The 22,984-nt window shown below is 44.7% G+C and overlaps 3 protein-coding genes across 7 annotated transcripts in view; 2 read left to right on the forward strand and 1 right to left on the reverse strand.

Moving 5' to 3' along the window:
- LOC113590390 (lysine-specific demethylase RSBN1L-like) overlaps nucleotides 1–6,074 on the forward strand; it is a 47,613-nt gene extending 41,539 nt beyond the window's left edge. The window contains exons 6-8 of the mRNA XM_035523574.1: nucleotides 242–409; nucleotides 896–1,004; nucleotides 4,227–6,074. Coding sequence (XP_035379467.1) covers nucleotides 242–409; nucleotides 896–1,004; nucleotides 4,227–5,264 — 1,315 coding nt within the window. The 3' untranslated portion in view covers nucleotides 5,265–6,074. The remainder of the gene's footprint in view (nucleotides 1–241; nucleotides 410–895; nucleotides 1,005–4,226) is intronic.
- A 1,461-nt stretch (nucleotides 6,075–7,535) lies between these two features.
- Nucleotides 7,536–9,930, reverse strand: LOC113590392 (transmembrane protein 60-like). The gene is made up of 2 exons (XM_027030511.2): nucleotides 9,743–9,930; nucleotides 7,536–9,361 (listed from the first exon to the last, which is right to left on the reverse strand). The coding sequence occupies exon 2, from the start codon at nucleotides 9,343–9,345 to the stop codon at nucleotides 8,947–8,949; it is 399 nt and encodes a 132-aa protein (XP_026886312.1). The 5' UTR covers nucleotides 9,346–9,361; nucleotides 9,743–9,930; the 3' UTR covers nucleotides 7,536–8,946.
- Nucleotides 9,931–10,408: 478 nt separating this feature from the next.
- Nucleotides 10,409–22,984, forward strand: part of LOC113590393 (putative homeodomain transcription factor 2) — a 34,846-nt gene continuing 22,270 nt past the window's right edge. For 4 of the 5 annotated variants that reach the window (XM_027030512.2, XM_027030517.2, XM_027030515.2 and 1 more), the window contains exons 1-2: nucleotides 10,410–10,570; nucleotides 20,369–20,449. In XM_027030512.2, the coding sequence (XP_026886313.1) occupies nucleotides 20,405–20,449 (45 nt within the window). In that variant the 5' untranslated portion in view covers nucleotides 10,410–10,570; nucleotides 20,369–20,404. Of the gene's footprint in view, nucleotides 10,571–20,368; nucleotides 20,450–22,984 lie in introns of all 5 variants that reach the window. The other variant, XM_027030513.2, reaches the window with a different exon arrangement.

Genomic DNA, 22,984 nt, shown 5'->3' on the forward strand with positions numbered 1-22,984 from the left:
ACTAGTTTGTTTTTATTTGTTAAAGAGCCATGACAAACTGTAAATTGATTGTGGATATCTTAATTCATGTAATGGCAATTACTGAAACAGGAATGTTAAAACATTTCAAATAAATATCCCATATCGTTTGTAATTTATGACACTAGAACAGAGAAGCCAGCATGCCCCTCCTTCTCTCTCTTTGTTGACTTGAATGTAAATAGTAGTGTTTGATCATTGCCAATCTGTTATGCCCTTGTAGGTCAACCAATGAAATCAAGAACCTTCAGTACCTACCTCGGACAAGCGAGCCACGCGAGATGCTGTTTGAGGACCGCACACGTGCACATGCCGACCACATCGGGCAAGGCTTCGAGAGGCGGACAACCGCTGCCGTGGGGGTGCTGAAAGCTGTACGCTGTGCTGAGGGGTAAGTTGCACACATGCATACACGTTCACGTATATAGTAATACACACACACACACACACACACACACACAGCTCCATGCAAAAGTGTTAAACCCACAAGGAAAAATTCTGTTTAAAGCTCTTTATCAGCTGTGTTCTTTTTCTTCATGAAGAGACGTGGTCCCATGGTAAATTGTTCACTGCTTCATCTTTTGATTTAAAAAAAAAAAAATAAATAAAAAAAAATAATATATATATATATATATATATATATATATATATATATATATATATATATATATATATTATTCTTTTCTCTGTCTGTGTGATTCCACCCAGCTTCAGTTCTTTTGAGAGTGGGGTCCTGTTTAAGCCCATCTGTAGATCTTATATGTGTTTCAATGTGTTAAAACGCAAAAAAAAACCTTTCCAAATCAGCACATCCTAAGGAATTACGAATGTCATGTTTGTTTTGTTTTTGTGCGTGTGTGTGTGTACACATGCACAGTGCTGAGCCACCTCGCATTACCAAAGACGTGGTCTGCTTCCACGCGGCAGACTTCACTGATGTCGTGCAGAGATTACAGCTGGATCTCCACGAGCCGCCCCTGTCTCAGGTGAGCTCTCACTGAGCCCAGCACACCACCCTTCATCTTGTGGCATGCACCAACTGGAGGAGCAGTGTGTCAGTACTTCAGACTGGTTCAGCACAGCCTGAGCTCTGTTGTACCTACAACAGAGTGAATAGATGTGAATAGATGCTTTTTAATGGCTAGGTAAAGTCTGTGGAGGTTGGGGGTCATTGCACTTGCCAGTTGTATATATTTGTTTCTTAGTTTTTTAGCTGTGTTGTTAGTTTCCTTTTTAAGACAAGTACTTTGAAACAAGTACCAGACAGTGTACTTTTCTTCCTTTCTGGATTCTTGTGAGCTTTTTTCACAGAGGACCCAGTAACAAAATAAAATCTAGTGAATAAAAAACAAGAAGTAAGGCAAGGTTTGCTTTATTGTTTTATGAGTGGAATGTAAGAAGTATGATACAGAAAAATGCTAATACCTTGCAGTATTACTCAACAGAGGATATCCTGAGGGGTTTTATATGTCAATACTGTCTATACTATCTAGTACAGACACTTATGACTGAGATCTATTAACACAGTATCCCATTAGGAATGCATGCAGTGTGGGATGACCTAGCTAGTTCAAGATCAGGTTTCCATGTGCTTAAACAAATAAGAGCCGCTTTTCAAAAGCAGCACACTTAATTCCCAACACTCCATGCCATGTCTGTGTGCAGAGTGGTGTTTGCCTCTCATCATTTGGGGCTTAGTGAGTTCAGTTGTACACATGGAGACAAGACAAACATACGGAATTCTCAGCTTACCAACATAGTTTCTCTGTTGTGATTAACCCAAAAAACATGGCTCCAATGCAAACCTGAAAGCTCTAAGCAAGTGTCAAGTCACCGGCAAACAAGAGGCCTTCACAGATCTAAAACATTTAGGCTTGACCTATATCCACTGTGGATGAATGAATATTCCTTACAGTACCCTGATATCTTAGAAAGCTGTCAGGATCTAATGTGAAATGAATCCAATAAGAGACCCTAACTTGACTGAGCCGCTTAGAGATCCAATGTTTTTCCTGTTCACTGTTCAATGCCTTACTCTAATAGACTCTCATTCTTTACTTCAAGCACATGAGACAGTTCACACAGCGCATGCCTACAGTGCTTACAGATCAGAGTCGTGATGTTATGCATGTGATGCACATTCTCAAGCTACTTGTGATCACACATCTCTTAAAAAGGTTCTGCAGCAGCATGGGTTCCTGCCAGCGCTCCTGACCTGACAGGCGTCTGAGCACCCATGCTGAGTTTTACACTTGAACCTGTGAAGTCCTTTAGTTTGTAAGCTTAAACTTCAGGTCTCAAGTGTCGACGTGCAGGGCCCATTTCCCAGATCTACAGTAAAAAGCACAGTCATTGGTGAATCGCTGTGGGCATTGCAGTTTATTCTGATCTCAATGCTCAGTTAATGTGTAGGAATCCATCTTATGGCTTCCAGGCAAGCTGAGTCACAGCTCTGAACCAAGTTAAGTCACGGTGCAGCCACAGACTGGAATGAAGCTGGTCATTTATGAGCATTTTATCCACCTCTGCATACTATTTCTGAGTTTGAACATAAAGTCTGTCAGATGAAATAATTCAGCTACAGTAGCGTACTATTCATTTTAATGTCTAAATCCTCTTAGCCTAAGCATACTGATCTGGGATCATTGTCTCTCTTTGATATCTCAGCAAAACATCTAAATGGATGATGGAAACTAAAAGATCTGCAGTCATTCTTTATTCCATGAGGCCCTCACAAGAGACCTTTTAGATGTTAACACTGACCTCTGCTGGATCGATGGAGAACTGTTTTACTGTACTCTATTATGCTAAAAGCCCAGGGAAGTACCTGGTCACTTAGCCTCTCTTGTTGGCCCAGATGGACTGTTGTTTGCGTAAGGTTTAAACAGCAGCTATGGAATGAGTATCCAAACCAACACAGCACATATACTTACATTCTGTTTAAAGAACTGGCAATAGTTGAGCCTGTCAGACTAAACAGGTTTAGTGTACACTTAGGGTATCTGGTGGTGATTCAGTCACAAATCAAACCAAGATGTTTATTCTCTTAGCTTCATAAAATGGGAGTCTTGAGTGTGCATGCCAGTACATTTATACTTACTGGCCACTTCTTTAGGTACATCTATTGTAAAAGATTGTCATGCTTTTTATAGCTGTAATAATCCAAGCATCTGCAACACCACATTTGTACTCAGAAGTGAACTGATGGAGAATATACTTGTACTGTTTTGTGTATATAATATAACTGCATGTATATAATAATACAGCCCATGTATGCCAGCATTTACATGTGTGAAGTTTGAAGTGTGATGTGCTTTTGTATTTGGTCTGTATCATATGTAACGCTATTGGACCTATAGAAGATTAACCTGCGTTAATCATTCATACTGACTTTATTTACAGTGCCAAATTAACCTAATTTATGTTGGTATTAACATTCACTGTCCAGGGAACATCCTTCATTGTAAAGCATGACATAGTAACATTGCCGGTTGTGACAGGTATTCTCTTGTCTGTCTGACCCTTGACCTCCTGTCTGAATCATGCACTGCCTTGCTTGTTTATTTGGTTTTTTAATCTAATATCATATCAAACCGTATTGTGGTGCAGGTCTTGTGTCACATCATAAGAGCAACTTTTGTTTTCTAGTTCTGGGTGTTAGCAGCTCTTAATGTTTTTTTAAACTAATTTCTGAGAGCCGGAAAGTTGTTCATTTTACCCAAAGACTGCTTTTTTCATCATCTCAGTAGAGAACAAATAGGCTCTTAGCATTATAAGGCCCATCGTCTTTGGCTAATAATGGGCCCACTCTCTTCATGGCATATCTGTAAATGTTTGCACAAACAACAGAAATGCATTTTGAAATGCATAATGAAAAAGTTCAGTGAAGACCTGTCCTTTGAACAAAACCAGGCCCATCATAAAAGAGACCAATAAAGAGAGCTGGGGCATCTTACACAGAGCACTGACTCAGTTAGCCAGCTGCCTATTGAGTACAAATATGGTGCCAAAAAACGCGTTGAATGCAACTTCAAAGGATAAGGCTATAAGGTACTGTAAGGTATGATAGGGCATTACTGTTAGAGAGTCAGTGGGCCTATAACAAGGCCACTGATGGTGAATGACCATTGTGTGTACATAGCGTTGAGTGATGTGTGCTGTGTAATGGCACTATAGTGACTGTAACTGCATGGCTCTGTGTGGTCCAGTGTGTGCAGTGGATGGACGACGCTAAGCTGAATCAGCTGAGGAGGGAGGGGATCCGCTATGCTCGAATCCAGTTGTATGACAACGACATCTACTACATCCCCCGCAATGTGGTGCACCAGTTCAAGACTGTGTCCGCCGTCTGCAGCCTGGCCTGGCACGTCCGCTTGAAGCAGTACCACGCAGAGGAGAAGCTAGAGGAGGCCGAGGAGGAGGACAGGAAGCCCCCGGCGCCCGTCTCTCCCTCCATCAAGCAGGAGCCCCCCTGCGAGACTCTGATCACCCCCGTGAATCCACCCCCCACTGCAGACACCAGGCAGCTCAGAGACACACCCCCCGTGCCCCAGATCAAGGTGGAGGAGGTGGAGCCTGTCCCAGAGTGGACGACCAAAGCTGCCAGCTACGCTCGCAGCTGCTCCGGTGCGGCACCGCCAGCCGATGTGTCAGACAGCCGACCCAAAGCACACCAACATGCGGAATGTCTAAGCGCTCCCACACACTCTCCCATGCCCAAACCGACACCAAGCCTGAGCACTGCGCCAACCAAACACCCACATCCCTCTACTCCTACCAAACATGCACATCCTTCTACCCCAACCAAACACACACACACACCTACACCAGCCAAACACATGCACTCCAGCTCCACATCCAAACACAGCCACTCATCTGCTGCACCCAAGTCCACTAATTCTGCCACAATGCCAACCAAACACCCATACCCCACAAACACAACCAAGCCCTCACACACTACCCCAGCACCCAAACACACACATTCCCTCAATCCCAAAGCCAGCTCTGGACATTCAGAGAGTCGGACTGCTCCTCCCCAGACACAAATTCTGCCCAAGTCTGTTCTGCCCCAGGCTGTTCTGCACCAGTCTCAACAGCAGCAACCATCCCCACCTCCACCCCCACCTTGGCCAGACAGAGCCCAGGACTCTCTCCACCCAATGCCCGCTGTCACACCACAAGACACTCGGTCGCACCACTCACTCAATCCCCTCATGCATGAACACCAGAAAGACTTTTTATACTGATTTGTACATAACTGTTTTTTAAATGACTTTTCTGTTGTATCTTACTTTTTTTCTTACATTGTTTCAAGGTTGACTTTTGAATTCGTATAGATCTAAAGAGGTGTAAACAAAGGAAAGATGGGCATAACACCAACATTGCGTGGTAGAAGGAAGCAGCGTGGCCAAGTGCAGCTCCCTCTCCTGTTAGCAGTCGAATAGCCAATGTAGCGCGCGACATTCCTCAGTGCCTCTAACTGTGAACTCTCGAAGCACTTAGGGCCAGCTGCACTGCTACCCTGCAGGTCAGAGAGAGAAAAAAAGACAACCACACATACAGGTCCTTAAATAATATATATTTTTAAGTTGTAGGCTATAGTCATTATTAGAGCTGACATGAACATATATATTTTTAAGATGAGATGAGACAGAATTCTTTTAATGACTCCAAGCTTTTCCATAGAGCTTATTTATATCAAGGTTTTTTGTTTGGTTTTTTTTTTTGTTGTTGTTTTATTTTCTTTGTTTCATTTTTATTGTCAGCACTGTAGTGTATATAACATTTTTCTAAGAAAATGTGTAGTTTGATTTATATCTAATTAAGAACCTCGTAATAAAAGTTCTTGATCTTGGATCGTTGTCATGTAAACAAGGGCTACACTGAATGATCATGTGCATAATTCAGATTGACTCGGTGTAAGGTAGGCTCCTGGACTTACCAACACGCTTCCACTGTCATGAATAATCCAGAAACGTTTCCATGGTTACCCTGTGTAGAACTTAAGACAACTATGTTTGGAGATGAATGAAGATTAAAAGCATAGGATCACTGCACATTTGTGTTTCATCATTTTGTTCCTGTCAGACTTCCCATTTTATATTAAGATAAATTTTGCTTTTGTACGGTTGGTAGTTCAAAGAGGGCAAAAGAACCATTCCTTTGCCCCTCCTCATCTTGAATGCACTTTATATTGATTTTGTAGTTAGATAAGTAATGAGCCATCTTGGCCACACTCGATGTGTCTGGACCTGAATTAACTCACATCTGTGTGTGTGTGTGTGTGTGTGTGTGTGTGTGTGTGAGAGAGAGAGGTTATGTTATGCAATATGGCCACTGGACTATGATTGTCCTGGTATGCTGGTAGCTGAAAATGTAGATATCATTAGGCCTGCTATACTAGAAATACTCAGCAGGGAGCTATGTAATAGATAGTGTTCAGCAATGCAGGGTGGTAGTTTGCACATCCTTGTCTTGCATTAAAATGCTTGATATTTTGTTTTGTAAAACAGATTTTAAATGTGTGCTTGCTTAAATCTAAGATTTATTTTTGTGCGCTTGAACACATTTATTACTAGTTGTTCAATACACTGAAAGCATACCTTTTTGTATATAATTAACCTCAGAATCCCATGTAATAATTAAATACATACTGTTTATTGTATTTCTGCTTTTAGTCATGGTATAATATTTTAGATTCTCAGGTATTTGGTTTGTTCTTTTGTGGTACAATAACCTCTTTTTTAGGAGGACTCTGTGATTTTACCTGAGCCAGTGCAGATTGAGACCATTACAGCAGTGGTTCCCAATACAAATTGTGGTTTTGTTTTCCTTCACATGGCTGACTGACCTCAATAGGGAATAATCTGGAGCTTCATTTGCTGGGTCAGGTGAGAGTGAACTGCTTAGCTGCCTGGATTGTTCAATTGCATGTCTGCTTTCTGGGCTTGATAAACTCCTTCCTGGTCAAAAGTCTTTGTTTAACCTATAATGTTGACATAGTATGTTGTTGCTAGTTTCAATATGGATAATCTCCAAACTCATAGCTTTAACACTGATCAAATGTAAACAATACTTGAAGATTCAAGGCTAATATGGGTGGCATTTGTCCTTCATTTAAGCAATATTTTTCCTCTTGATTTTAATTTTATTGATGATCAATATGGACATATTACACTCCCATAGGACTCATTTTCTAGAGCATGAGCTTTGACGCGATCACATACCTACATGAACGATTCAACACTGTCTTGTCTATCTGGATAAATATACACATTAGGGAATTTTGTTTCTGCCTTCAACACTAACTTCCATTCTGAAAAATAATTACCTCTTCACTTTCTTTTTTCCATTTGGTAACTCCTTTTACAGAGAATTTTTACATTTTGAATTATTTAAAATTTAAAAGCATTATTTAGTGCTCTACATTACTTGAACTGCATCCCAAGTGGAAGTGGCTTTGGAAGGCTTCCTTTTAAAATTTGAATCAAGCCCAGGATACAGAACAAAAACATGACTGGGTTTATGAACGTGGATATTTATTCATGGAACATTAACTATTGCAAATAACGCAGAATAAGTTAGAAAGTGCATACGCTTTAAAAGAATAAAAAAAAGTTGTGCAAAAAATGATGAAATGACAACTCCATACATGGATAGCCTAATGAGGGTCCAAAAGAAAGCTTCTTCAAAACATCATAAGTGATCTTTGAACATGTCACACAGAGTATTTTATAATTCACAAAATTCACTCTTAAAACCATTTGATTAAAAACAAACAAACAAACAAAAAAAACCCCACTAAAATCTTAGTCAACTGGTTCCAATAGTCCAAATATCTAAAATGAAGCTGAAAATTTAAGTTTCACCAAAATTGGATCTCAGTTTACAAAAAAGTCTGATAACCATGTGTGTGTAAATGCAGTCTTGTAGTGCTATTGTACCAAAATCATAAAAGAATCCTTCAACATTTTGGCAATTAGACACAACTCCCCGATATCAGTTTGTGCAATGTGAATATGTTGTTGAGGTCAACTTTAGAATAATTGCTTGAAGCCTATGGAGTCGGCAAGGGGCTCTAGTTAGTACTTCCTGGTAGCTTTGCAGTTATATGATTTGTAGTCTCCAGTGTCACAAAGCTAGTATCGTTTCTGCCTGATGTACTATCGTAGCACTGCAGTCACTTAATTGACAGCAAGATTAGCAAAAGTCCTATAAGATACAATTATGTGCATTGGCAAAGTTTTCAAATGTGTTTCTTGTATTTTCCACATAATTTCAGTTAGATAACCTAGAGTAACAGACCATAACCATTCAATTCCGTTTGAGAATACGCACACAGACCCCAGATACTTCTAGTGATTAAACCACCTAGCACTGGCTCCAAGGATCTTCAGATTGCAATCAGACTCACACATTATCAATTTCCAGATGACAAAGACAGTCAAGGCTATCAAACAAGCCATGTTATTTGGGGCAAGGGAATGAACTGAGTTTCAGATTCAAGCCTGTCAATTTGCTCTGGCCTGTCAGACACAGACTTGACACCAAGATTTTTCTTGCCTCCATGATTCATGCATCCTGAGTCAGACAGACACTGTGGAACTGGAAATGTCTGGGACAAGTATACAAATATGATATCAATGACTGTCTTGAGAAATAAGAAAAAGGTCTCTCAAAGTCAGTCATGTCTCATCTCTGAGACCTGTCTCATCTGTCATATTTAGCCTTTAATGTGTATCAAAGCATCTACAGATATTCAGAAACACTGGTCTGGCACTTAAAATGTGTTAGCAGGAAGTGAAACATTCCTCAAATGAATGTGTTTTTAATCTTTTACTGCACTTGTGCACTTATTCACACCACCATCAAGTACAGCTTCTCTTGTGGAATGTTTGTGTTAAATCCTCCAGACTTGGGCACTGACATTCAGTCTCTGTGCTGAGGGAAGATGTTAGCACCCAGCTCCACCATGGCTCCTGTCAGCACGGTCCACAGTGGGATGCAGACGTACACCAGGCGGAGGTCAGTGAGCTGCTCCAGCCGGGCACAGAGTGTCAGACAGAAACCCAGCTTAAGCAGCAGAGCCAACAGGTACCAGACTTTCCTGCGCAAGCCAGGAGCCCCCTGTCGCAAATCGTGACCTGCCCGACAGCGGCCTGCCATCTTCACCCCCAGCATGAGGAGGAGGATGCTGTCAAAGATCCACATTGGGAGGAATATGAGAAACCAGTTCCAGTTAACCTTTCCATCCAGCTTCAGGACCAGCATTATGAGGAAGACTAGTGTGAAGAGCCACGTGAGCAGAACGCGCTGAGCTAAGGACATCTTCCCTCAAACACCCCTGTAAGGCACACAAGTATTCAAATAAAAAGGCAAACCAGCTAATACATTCAGGTTATACATTAGTAGTTTCCTAAAATTTTCTATGACGCAAACCAGCAATTCAGGGTGTCGCAGTGGCATAACGGTTTTAATGACCAACCAACGATTATAAAGGACGTTCGTTAACTACCCAGCTAGATAGCTTCAACTGTTGGCTATATTTAAGATATACCGCGTATGTGAAGAAAGAAGGTAGCCATCTTTACTAGCTAGCTAACTATTTGTAGTATATTGCCGTCTATCCGTATCTTGTCGAGCATGAATTTATAAACTCTGCTAGCTATAGTGCCAGGCTGGCTAGCTGAATTTTCAGTTGATATAAATATGTTGTCTTGCTTACCAAAGTGACGCAGTTAGCAAGACTACCAGTCAAGGGCGACTACCTCTAAAAGCAGCAACTGATGACTAGAGCATTTTGTATTTTGTCATCTTTGTTTCTGGAACCTTTTAGTTAAACGAAAGCCAACACTAAAAATTTAATCTGTCGATTTGTGAACCGCGCTGTTGTATTTCCGGGATTAAAAATTACCGTAGAATGGTATATCTGCACAAGAACATTTTGTTCCGTCTCATCACTTACCGTTATGTTTAAAAAACTTTTTTTTTTTTTTTGGCCAATATATTTTACTTATTTGTCTATTATATGTAGCGCAATTGAGACATAAGTAGGTTAGCTATCTTGCTATTTAATTAGCTAACTACTTAATCCAAACAGTCTAAAAAATAAATATCGCAAAAGATGAACACGTGACCACACGATGGCGACAACGTACAATCTTTCAAGGTATTTCAGCTGAAGTCTTGCTTATTTTTATCCCGTATTTAAGGCATTTTACTCACGTTTGTAAACGTTCAAGAACAATGACTTGTAATTGGTTCCTGGTTTACAAGTATGTATTTTTTTAGTATCTAGATAGAGCTATCGAGCGTTTGCTCAGTAACGCAAAATTGCCTAAATCTGCGCGTATATAACACACATGGTGGTATGTATTGACCTCGACTGAAGCTGGTTGTAATTATACAGTAAACAGACTGGAGGTCAGTAAAAGAAATCAAATCACTCAACCGTAACCGTGCATGGGAGCTAGCATCTTTTCATACTGTGGTATAGCGGAAAACCCTTTTACATGTGATAGATTTGAAGGTCAACGTAAAGCTGTTCACAGAGGTAAGATGGGGTGGGGGGGGATTATCGCTCTCTTTCTTCTTTTTTTGAGATTCAGTTTTTCCGTTAGCAACTCTGGAAAGCCAGCTAGCTGGAAGAGTGCTTTGGGCTTTCAGATACAGACACTCTGCTTGGTGGCTACTGAGGGTTTAGTAGCTAGCGTTAGTTAGCCTAGCTATTCCTTAAATCTGAATTATAAACGCGGTTCAGATTAAGGTTTTCTTGTCCCTTTATTCACTAGTTTGCTAGCTGCCTTCTCGACACTTCTGAGTGAAAGAGGGGGTGCAGTTTTATTCTGCTGTGTTTTATTCTGATGAACCGAAGGATACCCACTCGTCGCTCTAAACAAAGCTAGCGGTAGCTAGGCTCGGTTAGGTGGCTAACGCGCTTTGGTTGTAACCAAATGTCAACGTTTTAACATTTGCCTCGGCGGTCGTGATAAGATAATTGATTATCTAGCTAGTTAACATTTTAGCGCAACTCTACTTCTTATATAGACAGACCTTAGATAATTTGGCAAATTCACAGCTAATTAGATCGCTGGCTCATCACTAATATATATATATATATATCCCCAAAGTGTTTTTATCAAAGTCTGTCTTGTCGAGTGTCAGTATGTATGCTAGCTAGCTAGCTAGCTAACCCTCTACCTGTCCAGCTGTAGGCTATAACTTCATAACGTTGATTTATCGTGATAAGTGTCATCAAGAAGTGAAAATGATACCTAACCTATGCTTATTACGGGTAAAGCAAAAGGACTTTTAGGAGTTACAGGTCTCCAGTGACGGAGTAAGGGTTTTAGAATGGACGTATTGGCATAGAAGCATCCCAGCATCCCACCTCTGTAAGCTGGTGCACTCTGATAAGACCCTCTGGTGTGGTACACCCATTTCCTGCAGTGCCTGCCATACTCCCCCCCGTCTCCCGGTCTTCCCCCTGCTCTCACAGGGCAGCATTTACTCGAAGCAGAATGCAGAGCTGTGGATGTGCTCTCTGTGTGGCCACCCGGTTTTCATCCTTATGTGACCCCGTGCACACCTCAAGACGCCAAATTCTATAGCTGTGGGGAGTTTGCCGCTGACTGGCATAAAGAACTTGGAGCAGAAATGGAAAAACTCACCAGAAGGCCTTTCTGAGGTCGTTAGGCTGGCTAGCGTTCAAAAACACTGATGTGGTGGCGTTTATAGAGCAGCGTCACCTCATGTCTGGCCAATTAGCCAGTGTTCAGCTGTCAGATTTCGATATTTGCCTCACTGGCTCTGTGTCCTTTATTGTTACTTTCTCATGGTCTGTGTGTCTGACCGAAGCCCAGCTGTGCTCCCAGGAGAGAAAAAAATTCAAATTCCATCAAGATTATATTTATCTATTAGCAGGCCATCACGAGCTCTGTTGACCATGTTTGAAGTGATACTTTGTGTTTAGGGTTAGTGACATGCTGTGGGAATGTTTCCTTTAAAAAAAAATACAGGTGCTGTGGCAGAAAAACCCTTGTTCATCTCTGTCCCTACCTCACTAAACAGTGTGTGTGTTTGTCACTCATCTTTTCATTCGTGGACTTGGAATTGCACTACACCATCTTCTCTTTGGTTCAGTTCTCTGAAACACTAAGGGTGTTTTAGTCTCACTCCAGTGACACTCGATGGCATAATTTTGCGGAGTGGTGGGCCGTCTTGACCCCTCACCTTGGCATGGCGGCCTGCATTTACGTCATTCCGCTCCAGCTCCCCCTGCATAAGCAAGCCACGGGTGGTGGTGGTGGTGGTGGTTGTGACTGCTTCCCAGGGCATGGGTTGGCCGGCAGTCGTTCCGGTGCCTCCGATGGCTTCCCCACGGAGAGGAGCTCAAGAGCAAGGTTGTCCAATGACTACGTGGAGCCGGTCCGCTCAGCGAGTGTGCCGCCGCCAAAGTGAAAACGCCCAGGGGAAGAGGGGGCAGTGCGAGGGGAACGGTGCCAGCGGCGGATGGAAACATTCCCGCTCAGCCACACGGGAGACGAAGCAGAATGTGCTCTTTGTTGACTTTTTGTGGTGGACTTTGCCAGCGAAATGAGACGTTTCGCTGTCGAGAACGGCACTGCCAGTTTCCTTAAGCACCCTAGTATGTCAGTTTTTCCAGACACTGTTGAGACAGGGTGTGAGTGTGTCTAGAAGCATTTGGTTATTTTGTGCCAGGCTGTTTCTGGAACCCTTTGACACTCCCGCGGGTTGAAGTGTGTGAGGTGCAAGTTTTTGGGGGCAAATCCACACCACTGCTAGAATCCTGTTAGGTTCACCTGTGGTCTCAGTGCACCCAACCCGAAGTACACATTTCAAGCCTGATTTGCAGTATCGGTGTGTTTGAAGGTGAACTGTGCTGGACATGACACTACTGCCTGTTTCTGGCTGAGCTGAGCATAGCTTGCACTATTTTTTTGACACCCCACCATATCAAACAACACAGGGCTCCCCTGCCTCTCCCACTCTGAGCTGGAAACCTTCTTCTCGTTCTTTTCTTTTCCATGTCTCGCACTCTCCCATTCAGCCAGCACTCCTGCTCGTAGGCAAACCTCACACTTGGCTGTGGCTGGCAGCCCGGGTCCTTTTTGGCATGTCCCTTCTGCGTGTCTGTCAGTTTTGTCTGAAATAAGAGCGAGCCGTTGGCCGGGACTGCAATCCGGCTCTGTATCCGCTCGGTGGGCTTTGACTCTGGAGAAGAGGTCCTCACCACCCGGGCCATTCTGTTCGCATGATTTGACCAGACTGGCCTGCCATGAGAGATGTCCTGTGCATGCTTTCATCATCAGAGACATGAACGAGACATGCCTCATAGCCTTGTGAGCCTTCTCAGAGCATGCCATGGCTTCCTGGGCTCGGTGTGGGTTGTTTTCTTGTATTCTGAAGGTGCACAGGGTTGAGGCTGTGTGCGTGTGCGTGTGCATGCGCGCTTGCGTGCCTGCTTTGTAAGGTCCTTCATGGTTCACGGAAAGGCTCCGGATACCTTCAAGCAGCAGAACAGAAGATCAGGAAGCGGTTTAATTTTACATGTGGGGAAAGTTAATACAAACACGCACAAATTCTAGGAGCACGATTATGGGGAGCCATTATGTCCAGCTTCAGTGAGGGAGCCAGCCTGCGGTATGCAAGCGCCAGCCTTGCAGTGTAAGCTGGGCCGGGGGCAGGAGCCTGCAGAAGGGTTTCAAAGCTGAGCCCCAGAGCAATCTGGCTCAGGTCCTGCAGCCAGCTTTATGATGGGACTGCCTGTGGCTGGGATGACACTCCGAAACGTGGTGGGATAACCGCCGTGCCGATGTGAAGTGCCTCACAACATGGGTGGACAGGACAGTTTCTTAAACATATCAAATCCACTGTAATTTAACCAAAACGCTACAATGCTGAATTTTGAAGGGGGAAAAAAAGGGCAAAAAAAGGAACCAAAACCATCAAGTTCAGAAATGCAGTTCCTGTTGGGTTCTAAAATATTTTAAAACCTACTTGCATTTAGTATGTAGTTGGTAAACAGTTCAATGCAATAGTAATGTTCACATTTGGAATGCTGGTACTAGCTTGCTGAAGGAATTTTTCCTTGGCTAAACCTCAAATAAATAATTTTTCAGCAATTATGTTGGTTTAAATGGTTTTACTGTGTTTGTCACTTGCTTGAGGGTTGTTTGACCCCTAGGATACAGCTCCCTTAGTTACATGGTCAGCATCTACAAATGTGACATTTTCCCCTAAGATAAACGAATATTCCTCATGACAAGGAAAGAATCCATAATTATTTAAACTGGAGCATTAAGAGTTGTCAGTGGTGGCGTCTGAACAACCACAGCGAGTTATAGAGAACATGGTGTGATCACATACATAATTGTATTTATGTCTACACTTGGTGAAGCACGTAGCATTAAAGTAATCCCAGACCAATTAGTTGAATTAGAAGACAGACAAACATGCTGCTGTTTGCTCAGATGTCACCATAGAATGAATGTAATAGCCCAAAGTATTAGCGTGGCTTGCGGTAGTCGTATATTGGTGTCGAAAGCGTTTGGCAACCTTGAATTATGCTCCATGTACGTCTATGTATGGTCATTTTTGCCTGGTCTGTAACTCTAAAACCAAGCGTTTGACAAATAAACTCTGTAAAACCCTTAAATTACCCTCACAGCTGAAAAACAATGAATATTGGTGTTGGACGAGTCTGTCCTTCTTACTGTAGACAGTTTTTCCCATCAGACCAGTGAAGAACCTTATGTAACTACAGCCTGTATTTGAAGAGCTCATTGATTGGAAAGATCCAATGATGTTTGCCCGTGAAGGGAATCGCCCTTACAGCATATGATGGAAAACATGATCAAACCCACACCTGGTTTAACACCAGCCTCCACCAACACGCAGGCCCAACTCTGCAGAGGCCTCGGCGTTCCTCTGCTGGGCACCTTCACCTCCCGCTGTGTGCGCGGACACACACGCGCTGCAAAAGCTGCCGGGCTGAAAGCAAACCTCCTTCGTTAAAAATGGACCGTCCGCTGCCGTCTCAGGTTTCTCTGCACCACGCGGGCCGTGCGCTCTCAGGATGGGGGGTGTGTGCCCTGCGGCGCGTCCCCCAGAGTGGCAGCGCTGTAGTGGTGGTCGTTCCGCACTCATCCCTGCGTTGAAGGTTGCTCCGTCAAAGCCTGGGACCGGGGGTGGGGGGTTCGGCTCTCTGATGTGTCTGGCTTGTCGAACGTCTGCTTATAGCACAAGAGTCCCACAGAACCATTGAAACACTCAGCAAAGCATTTCATAACTGTTCTCAGAATGCCGGTTTATGTAATGTTTATTTCTTCTTTTATATAACGAGCACTCCCCCACATCCCTCCCCCAGCCCCAGGTGTTAATCCTGACAGTACACTCAGTAACAACCCCCCCCCCCCCCCCCCAAGTGAGATTCTTAGGTAAGCATTGTTCCACTTTAGTCTATCAATGTGAATCTTTGCCTGTCTCACTCCAGGCTGTTTCCCCATCGCTCTCAGAGCCTGCTGATAATGGCCTGACTGCTCCTGCTTTCAGGAGCCAGAACTAATAAAGAAAAAGCTAACAGATTGTAAGTATGCTGGCACTAGAGCCTAAACAAACAGCCTTTTAGGCTATATCACATAGCTTTTAAAAATTTTTTATATTAAATCTGAAGAACATTATGAAACCAATTATATTGGTGTGTTTCAATGTACAATAATGTGACTTTTATAGCAAAGAGTGGTATGTTTATTTTGCTTAGGGTATCTATCTATCTATCTATCTATCTATCTATATTTATTTATTTATTTATCTATCTATCTATCTTTATTTACTTATTTAGCTATCTATCTTGTATTTCCAGTCATGTGTTTTCCACCCACATGCTTTAAGTGGGTGTGCAACAAAACAGTGACTGAGGAGGTAAACCCAGGCATAAATCATGAGTTCCGTTAGTAGCTTTTACCAACTGCTTTGCTGTTTTTGGAAGGAAAGGGCGCTTGGGGCCCTAAAGGGAGCTTCAAGACGAGCTTGGGTGCAAACACACAATGCTTATTTGAACCAAGCAAATACATATAAAACATCTCCCTCTTTCTGCAGCCACACCTTCAGATGAGTCCGCGGTCTGATGGCTCCAGGTGGTTGTGCCACTTTTCCCCAGTCTGAGCGGTGGTAGGGGGCGAAGCCTTTGCTGGAAGGTCCTTCTTCCATGGGGAGCGGCTGGAGAGTGCGATGGGAGGCGGTCCAACCAGTGCCACCCAGGCACGCAGCACGATCCGATTTTTAGGTTTGGGCCCAGCGGGTTCGTAACCTTCCAGTGCGGGTTCGGCAGCGGTGGCGTGTTTGACTCTGATGTCGCCGCAGGACCACCCTGCCGCGTGTAACAGAAATACGTTTGACGTCGTCTCGGTTCTGGCTCAGCTTGAGTTGAAAAGTCAAAAGCCAAGGTCACAACCGCCTCTGGCGTTTTAAACGAGACCGCTGCAGGGAAATCTGGTCTGTGTCCCACTTTGAATAAAGGTACCACTGCAAAACAAAATCTCCTGTGTTCCAAGCTCCAGGCTTACTCTGCTGCATTCTAAACATCTGGAGTGTTTCTTGAAGCTTGCAGATGACTGCAAACACTGTGGTGGAACAGAGATCAGTGACTGACAGTTTATCTGCATGACTGGTGAGGGTGAGGGTCATGTGCTTAAGGTGGAATTTGATGGAACCCAGTCGAGGTCTGTACATACACCACATTAGATTAACCCTGATCCCCTTCCCTGAGGTCAAATAAACAGACTGTGGTGGGTCTCTCTTCCTTTCATTCTCTTTCTCTTGCTCACTCTTGTCCCTCTCACTCGCAGTCCCCCATGCCTCACTCTCCCTCCATGTGTCTTGCTTGCTCGCCGCTCACGTACACGGAACACCTGTGCCTGCCGATGGCTCAGCAGCTTGTATCGCCTGTATAGCCTTTCCCCTTTCTAACGTGGCCTTACCATTTAAACCGATCTTTCACTGCTTGTTCAAAGCCGCAGCCTAGCGCTCTGATCGCAGTAAAGTGCCGATGCTTTTGCACCAACGGTTCGACACTTATTCAGATGCAGAGTTGCCCCGCCTCTCCTCCGCTCACCCCGCCTCTCTTCACTTGCTCCCCCGCAGCTGTCTTTGGCAGCTTTCAACAGCAGCAGGAGACAGAGGGGATGAAGTCATTCATGTGTTCCTCTGTCCTGGAGCCGTCTGGCCCCACTGTCGGGGAGGTGAGAGGGCCCGGGGCAAAGCTCGCTAGCCTGCTGTAGCACACCGAGGGGCTAAGAATGGGGGCAGAGACGGAGAGGCAGGTGGTGTTTGGGGGGGGGGGGGTATTTTGAGCCTGCTGAAGCTGCCCCCCTCCTGACACCCGCCTAACCCCCACCCACCTTTGGGATGTAGTTTTAGTCGTGTTGCTCTGACTTTGTGGGTGTTGTTGAGCTTGAGTGCAGGCAGGTGTATGTATGTATGTATGTATGTATGTATGTATGCATGCACATCGATTAGTGAGGCCACTGTAGTCTCTGTCTGCCTGAAGCGACTTGTCGTCTTGCTGGTGCTGCTATTGTGCTTGTGTGGATCTGAGCTGATGGTGTGGATGAAACCTAATTCCACTCATTCAGCCTCTTAGATGTTCTTATCCTGTCTGAATAATGTGCCAGTGGGTGTGGTTATGTTTGGGAGAGTGAGAAATGTTTTGATATGAACTTTATAAACCTCCTCCACCCAATTGCTCCAGATCTTTATAATGAAAATGAGTCACAGTGTGCGCCAGACAGTCTACTTCACTGGCAATGATCACGTCTCTTCATTTAGGGATTACAGTAATCCCTTGTCTGGTATGATTTCTCTGTGCACATGTGCACATATATATATTATAAAGATTATAGAAACCATATAATGAGTAGCTTCCCATTGTAAGCACATGTAGTGGAGACGGGTAGGGCAGAAGATGGTGTGTAGCTCTCTACCGTCAGTGCGGCTGAACTGCGTGGTCCATGTGCACGGCGGGGGGGGCGCGGGGGGCGGGGCTCAAATCCTGTCAGCTGCAGGAACTCCAGCAGACTACAAAGGACAGCACTGGCCCCCAGGACTTGAAATCCTGCAGTAAGTCGGTAGAACTTTGATGTTTGTTGTTTATTAAAAGCTCACAATGACGAGTGTGTGTGAGCGTTCCAGAGAGAGACCGAAAGCACGGGCGAATGAGCTGTAATGAGCTTCCTGGCTCTGCTGCTGATCACAGCTGCCTCTGTTGCTCTGATGGGACTCTGTATAAATCCCATTGTTTCAGCTGTTTCATGCTGCCGTTCGTTCAAACCGCGCGGGGAAATGACGGGCCCGGCACAGCCCGCAAGGACGTGCTGCCGTTGCTGTGGCCTTGCGTGCATGTGTAGGGGTGTGAGTTTCACACAGCTGCAGGCTGTGCCTTATGAGCAGGAACTGGTTGGCGTGTAGGTGAGTGTGCCTCGTGCACGCTCGCCACGCGGCGGCTCCCGGTCAGTGGCTGCTATCCTGACCCGCGTTGCCTGGGTTTAGTAGATCACATCCAGGCCCTGATTCGCTGTTGATTTTTATGAGTTCAGAGAAAAAGGGCTTCAGGAAAAATTCAGTACTTATTTGCTTAATGCAACCTTATGAGATATTAGCATTCTAGAAGCCAGTAGTACAAACAATTTATTAATAATTGTGCGTGTTTGTATTAAACAATTATTTCATGCGTATAACTTGAATGAGGCAGAGGAGGTCGTGTGTGTGTGTGTGTGTGTGTGTGTGTGTGTGTGTGTGTGTGTGTGTGTGTGTGTGTGTGTGTGTGGTAGCTGAACACAGGTCAAAATGGAGGTGTGTATTTCCTCCCTAATTATGCAAGCTGTTTTGAGTTTTGGTAATTACACCTTGAACTGCACAATGGATGTGAGTGTAAAGGGCTCGTCTAGAGAGACTAGACACACATCAGCGTAGCCTGAGGGTGAGCAAGACACTCCACTGGCTTTGGTATCATCGTGGTAATGGAAATTTCTCAACATTGGCAAGAAACACAGGTGCACAAAACCCCTGTTCCTTTCATGTCATGACCAGCTGGTCTGTGTCTGTGTGGAAGCTCAAAGTCTTTCAAAGCGTTCTTCCTCTCAAATAAAAAAGAACAAATGAAAACATTTCCTGCTGCTAAAAATAGAGTGCAGTATTTCATGTGTGCGTGTGCGCGCATGCGAGATGACATTGGAGCTCCCCCAAGGCTGGGCCATATGCTGTCAAAACCTGTCACTTCAAAAGAAGGAGTTGGCGCGCTGCTAAATCAGCCTCGCTGCAGACGTCTTAAAATAGCAAGTGCTGATCTGAAGTCAGTCCTGTTAGGTTCCAGCCAAGCACTTCAAAACTGCTCCAGGAGGGGTACAGCGAGTGTCAGCTGCTCTGGCCATGAATGTCCATCGGGTTTTGGCCCCACCCCCTCCTGGCTGGCGCGTAGGTTTGGGCCAGCCGGTGACGAGGGCTTGTGGCTTTCGGGCACGACTCCTGTGTAGAGCGGCCGAATGGCGTCCCAGTGTGAACAATCCACAGGCGTTTATTTATCTCTGCTTGCTGTAGCACAGTCAGAGTGCTCGTTACGTCTCGCCGTGTTCCCAAAGACCTGGTCATACTGACGTGTGACCCTGGCAGGAGCAGAGGGCAAACTGGCACAGGAGTCTTTTAAGCTCCTGCACACTGTAGATACATCACTGCAGTGTGTGCTTTCATGTCCTTTGGAGCAGGAGCTGAGAGAGCGAGAGAGAGAGAGCGAGCGAGAGGGAGAGAGAGAGAGTCTATTTTTACTAGCTTGCGCTTCCTGTAAGAACTAGCGGTTCATGTTCTCAAGCAGACCTTTCACACATGTACATATGCACTCACCCCCAGCCACGCAGACCACCCTTTTAGTGTCTATACTCTTAACACCCTTTATGATATTTTGGGGATGTTTAAAGGACACTGTCTCTCTCTAGCATTTATCTATCCGTCTCCCTCTTTTGCTTTCCATTTCGCTCTGTGCTCATATCTGTGTGTAGCAGGCAGAGAATGTGAATTAGCATGCTGATAGTGGCTCTCTGCCAAGTGCATAACAAGGCTTTCTCTGCCAAGCCAAACTAAAAGGAGCACAAATTCCAAGTGAGGCTTTCGGACTCTTAATGGGCTCCTCCCCCAGTCCGAGTGTCCGCCCACTGTTGACGAGTTCTGGTGTGATGCCAGGCCGGCCACGCCCACCCTGCAGGTAGCAGCTGGGTGTGCGTGCTTGTTGCCAGCCAGACTCTCCAGCATGCTGACTGATTCTCCCCTTCTCTGTTTGCAGCTTAAAATGACCCATGCGGTGACCCCTGCTATGTAAATGGCTTCCAAAGTGCGCGATGCCGTGGTGTGGTACCAAAAGAAGGTGAGTCTTGCCATTTCACATACGTTTTCTCTGCTTGCTGTTTCTAAGTCAAACAGCAGTAATGTTTTGTGTGTGGTTTTTGTTGTTTCCTGGTCTTGAAAACCATGGGAATAGTTTATATTGTTACTTTTTGCTGTGGCTGTGTATACAACCAGTCAGTAGTTTTCCACACACATTTCGTGTGTGTGTCTGTGTAATACTATAATATGAACACACACACTGCTCTGTACATGACTAGAGAGGTGTAATTGATCCTCAGTTGGATTGCACTCTCTGTGCCAATGGTTTTGCTCCATGTACTGTCCATGTACTCGCCCGTCTCACCCATTCTGGAAATCAATTGGTCTGATGTGACAATAAAGCAAGAAAACATGGATAAAGCCTTTAATCTAATCAGTCACGTCTCTGTGGAGAGCAGCAGATGATGGTTCCAGATGAAAGATCAGTACTGGAGACTAGATTTGCTGTGAGGTCTTAAAATCGTCAGTCTGCCACAGATGAGAAGAGGTGATGTAAAGTTGTCTTCCTTTGTGGGTGGGTGTGGGTGTGTGTGTGTTAAACTAGCATCAGCTTGCATCAGAGCTGCAGGCCACGCAGGGTGTGTGTGTTCGTTGCTGCACACTCTGCCGCCCTCGATGCGAGGTTGTGCTGGGCCCATGGTCCGCCAGGCCCCGCTGGCCGCAAGCTTCAGATTGCAGGCAGGCAGGACTGTCTCTGCACAGCTTGACGGGTTCCAGCACAGCTTTCGTCAAATCTCATGGCAGTCGAGCTTGGAGAACTTTTGAATGCATTGCATAATTTATCTCCACAGCACTTCCAGCTCACCGTGCTCGCCTCATGGGCACACGCAGGCACCTGGATCGAGGGCAAGTGGGTAAATGCACCCAGCAGGAAATGGCAACCACCTGTCCCTTTCGCAGCTTATTCTGTTAACTTCAGGTGTTCCTGGGGAATACATTTTGCCTCATCTTCAAAGGACACCCTTGCATGTGAATTAAGGACAGGGAAATAAGAGTAAATCATTTAAGTAACGCTTCGAAAATGGCAAAGTCCCAAAAACTGTTCTTACCTGCTCATATTTAGGAAGGTTTCCCTTTACCCTCAGATCATGTACTGTGAAAGCAAATTGCACGTGAGCCGTTAAGTGCTGTTAATAGTTGAAAACTATTAGTCTGTGGAGAGTGTTTTTGTTGGTGGACCTTCTCAAAGTCCTAGTCACCAGGGCCGAGGCCAAGTCACGTACGTAGCTGAGTCACCAGCGTCAAAGCTGAGTCACATGGACAAGTCACCAATGCCGAGGCTGAATCGCGCACGTGTTCGATTCACGTACGTGACCGAGCCTCCAGCACCGAGGCTAAGTCATTGGCTGAGACACGCACGTGGCCGAGTCATGTTTACCACTGCTCTGCTGTGACACAAAGAGCTGCTTTTTGTGTCATGGCTGAAGGTTCTAAAACAGCACACCCAACTCAATATGTCTAAGATGTTGATATCAGTTGTTCATATCTTCTGGCCCTCTACTAATTTTCTCTGCAGCAAATGTTCAAGCCTGAATCATTAGTATTCAGGCCTCTGAGTAATGAAGATCAGAGCTCTAGGCGCTCTGGGTGCAGATGTACCCCTTACAACAGATGAGCCCTTTTTTCTTTCTCTGTTAAAGTGATTGAGCTCTCCATCATCTCTCTTTTTGAGTAAAAAACATGAGAGAAATAGATGATGATGATGATGATGATGATGATGATTTTTTTCTGTTCTGAATTTACAGAATCTGGTGGTGATTCCAAAAAATGTGTAATCAGATTTCCCTCAGAAACATTTTGATTTTACAGCTTCCATGAGTCAGCAAATATTTCAAGCTGCCTACGGCCAGTTATATTCCCCAGAAAGCGTTGAAAGTATATTTGTTGACATGTAATTATTTGGTGAACAATAACAGGCGTTATTTAACCCCACTATACACTCTACCTTAAACGCCCTCACTCAGAAGAGATGTAACACTACGAAGGACTGAGAAAGGATGTTTCTTCTTTTTGTTTCTCTCTCTTTCTTGAGTCTGTGTAAAACGGAATGTGGCGAGCCCTCGGCTTTGCCTCTGGTCTGTCATATGTTACACACGCCTCTGTCCTGCTGTGTTCTGTTATCTAGCCTGGACCTGAAAGGGGAGTTAATCTGGGATGGTGACCTTGAGCTGGCTCTGCAGGGGTGGCTGCCATAAGCTCCCCGAAGGCCGGTGCCATTAGCTAATGGTCACCTGAGCCTTATTTTTAGGGAACCAATCTTGGACGAGTTTCAGGGCTCTGGGCTGAGCTGAAATCCGGCCGAGGCGACCATCCAAATGAGACAAGTGAGCCGTGCAATCCGGGGGAGAGACTTTTGCTTTATCTGCTTCACCTGCATGCAGGTGGGGGGAGGAGAGACCACACACATCCATGCGTGCTCTTGACTGCCAGAGAACCATACAGTAAAGCTATTTGGGCGATTCTGCACTGCAGTTTAAGTAAGTCTGTGTGAGTGATGCCAGCAAATTCTCAACAG

The sequence above is a fragment of the Electrophorus electricus genome, chromosome 2, assembly GCF_013358815.1.
Source record: "Electrophorus electricus isolate fEleEle1 chromosome 2, fEleEle1.pri, whole genome shotgun sequence".
Lineage (NCBI taxonomy): Eukaryota > Metazoa > Chordata > Actinopteri > Gymnotiformes > Gymnotidae > Electrophorus > Electrophorus electricus.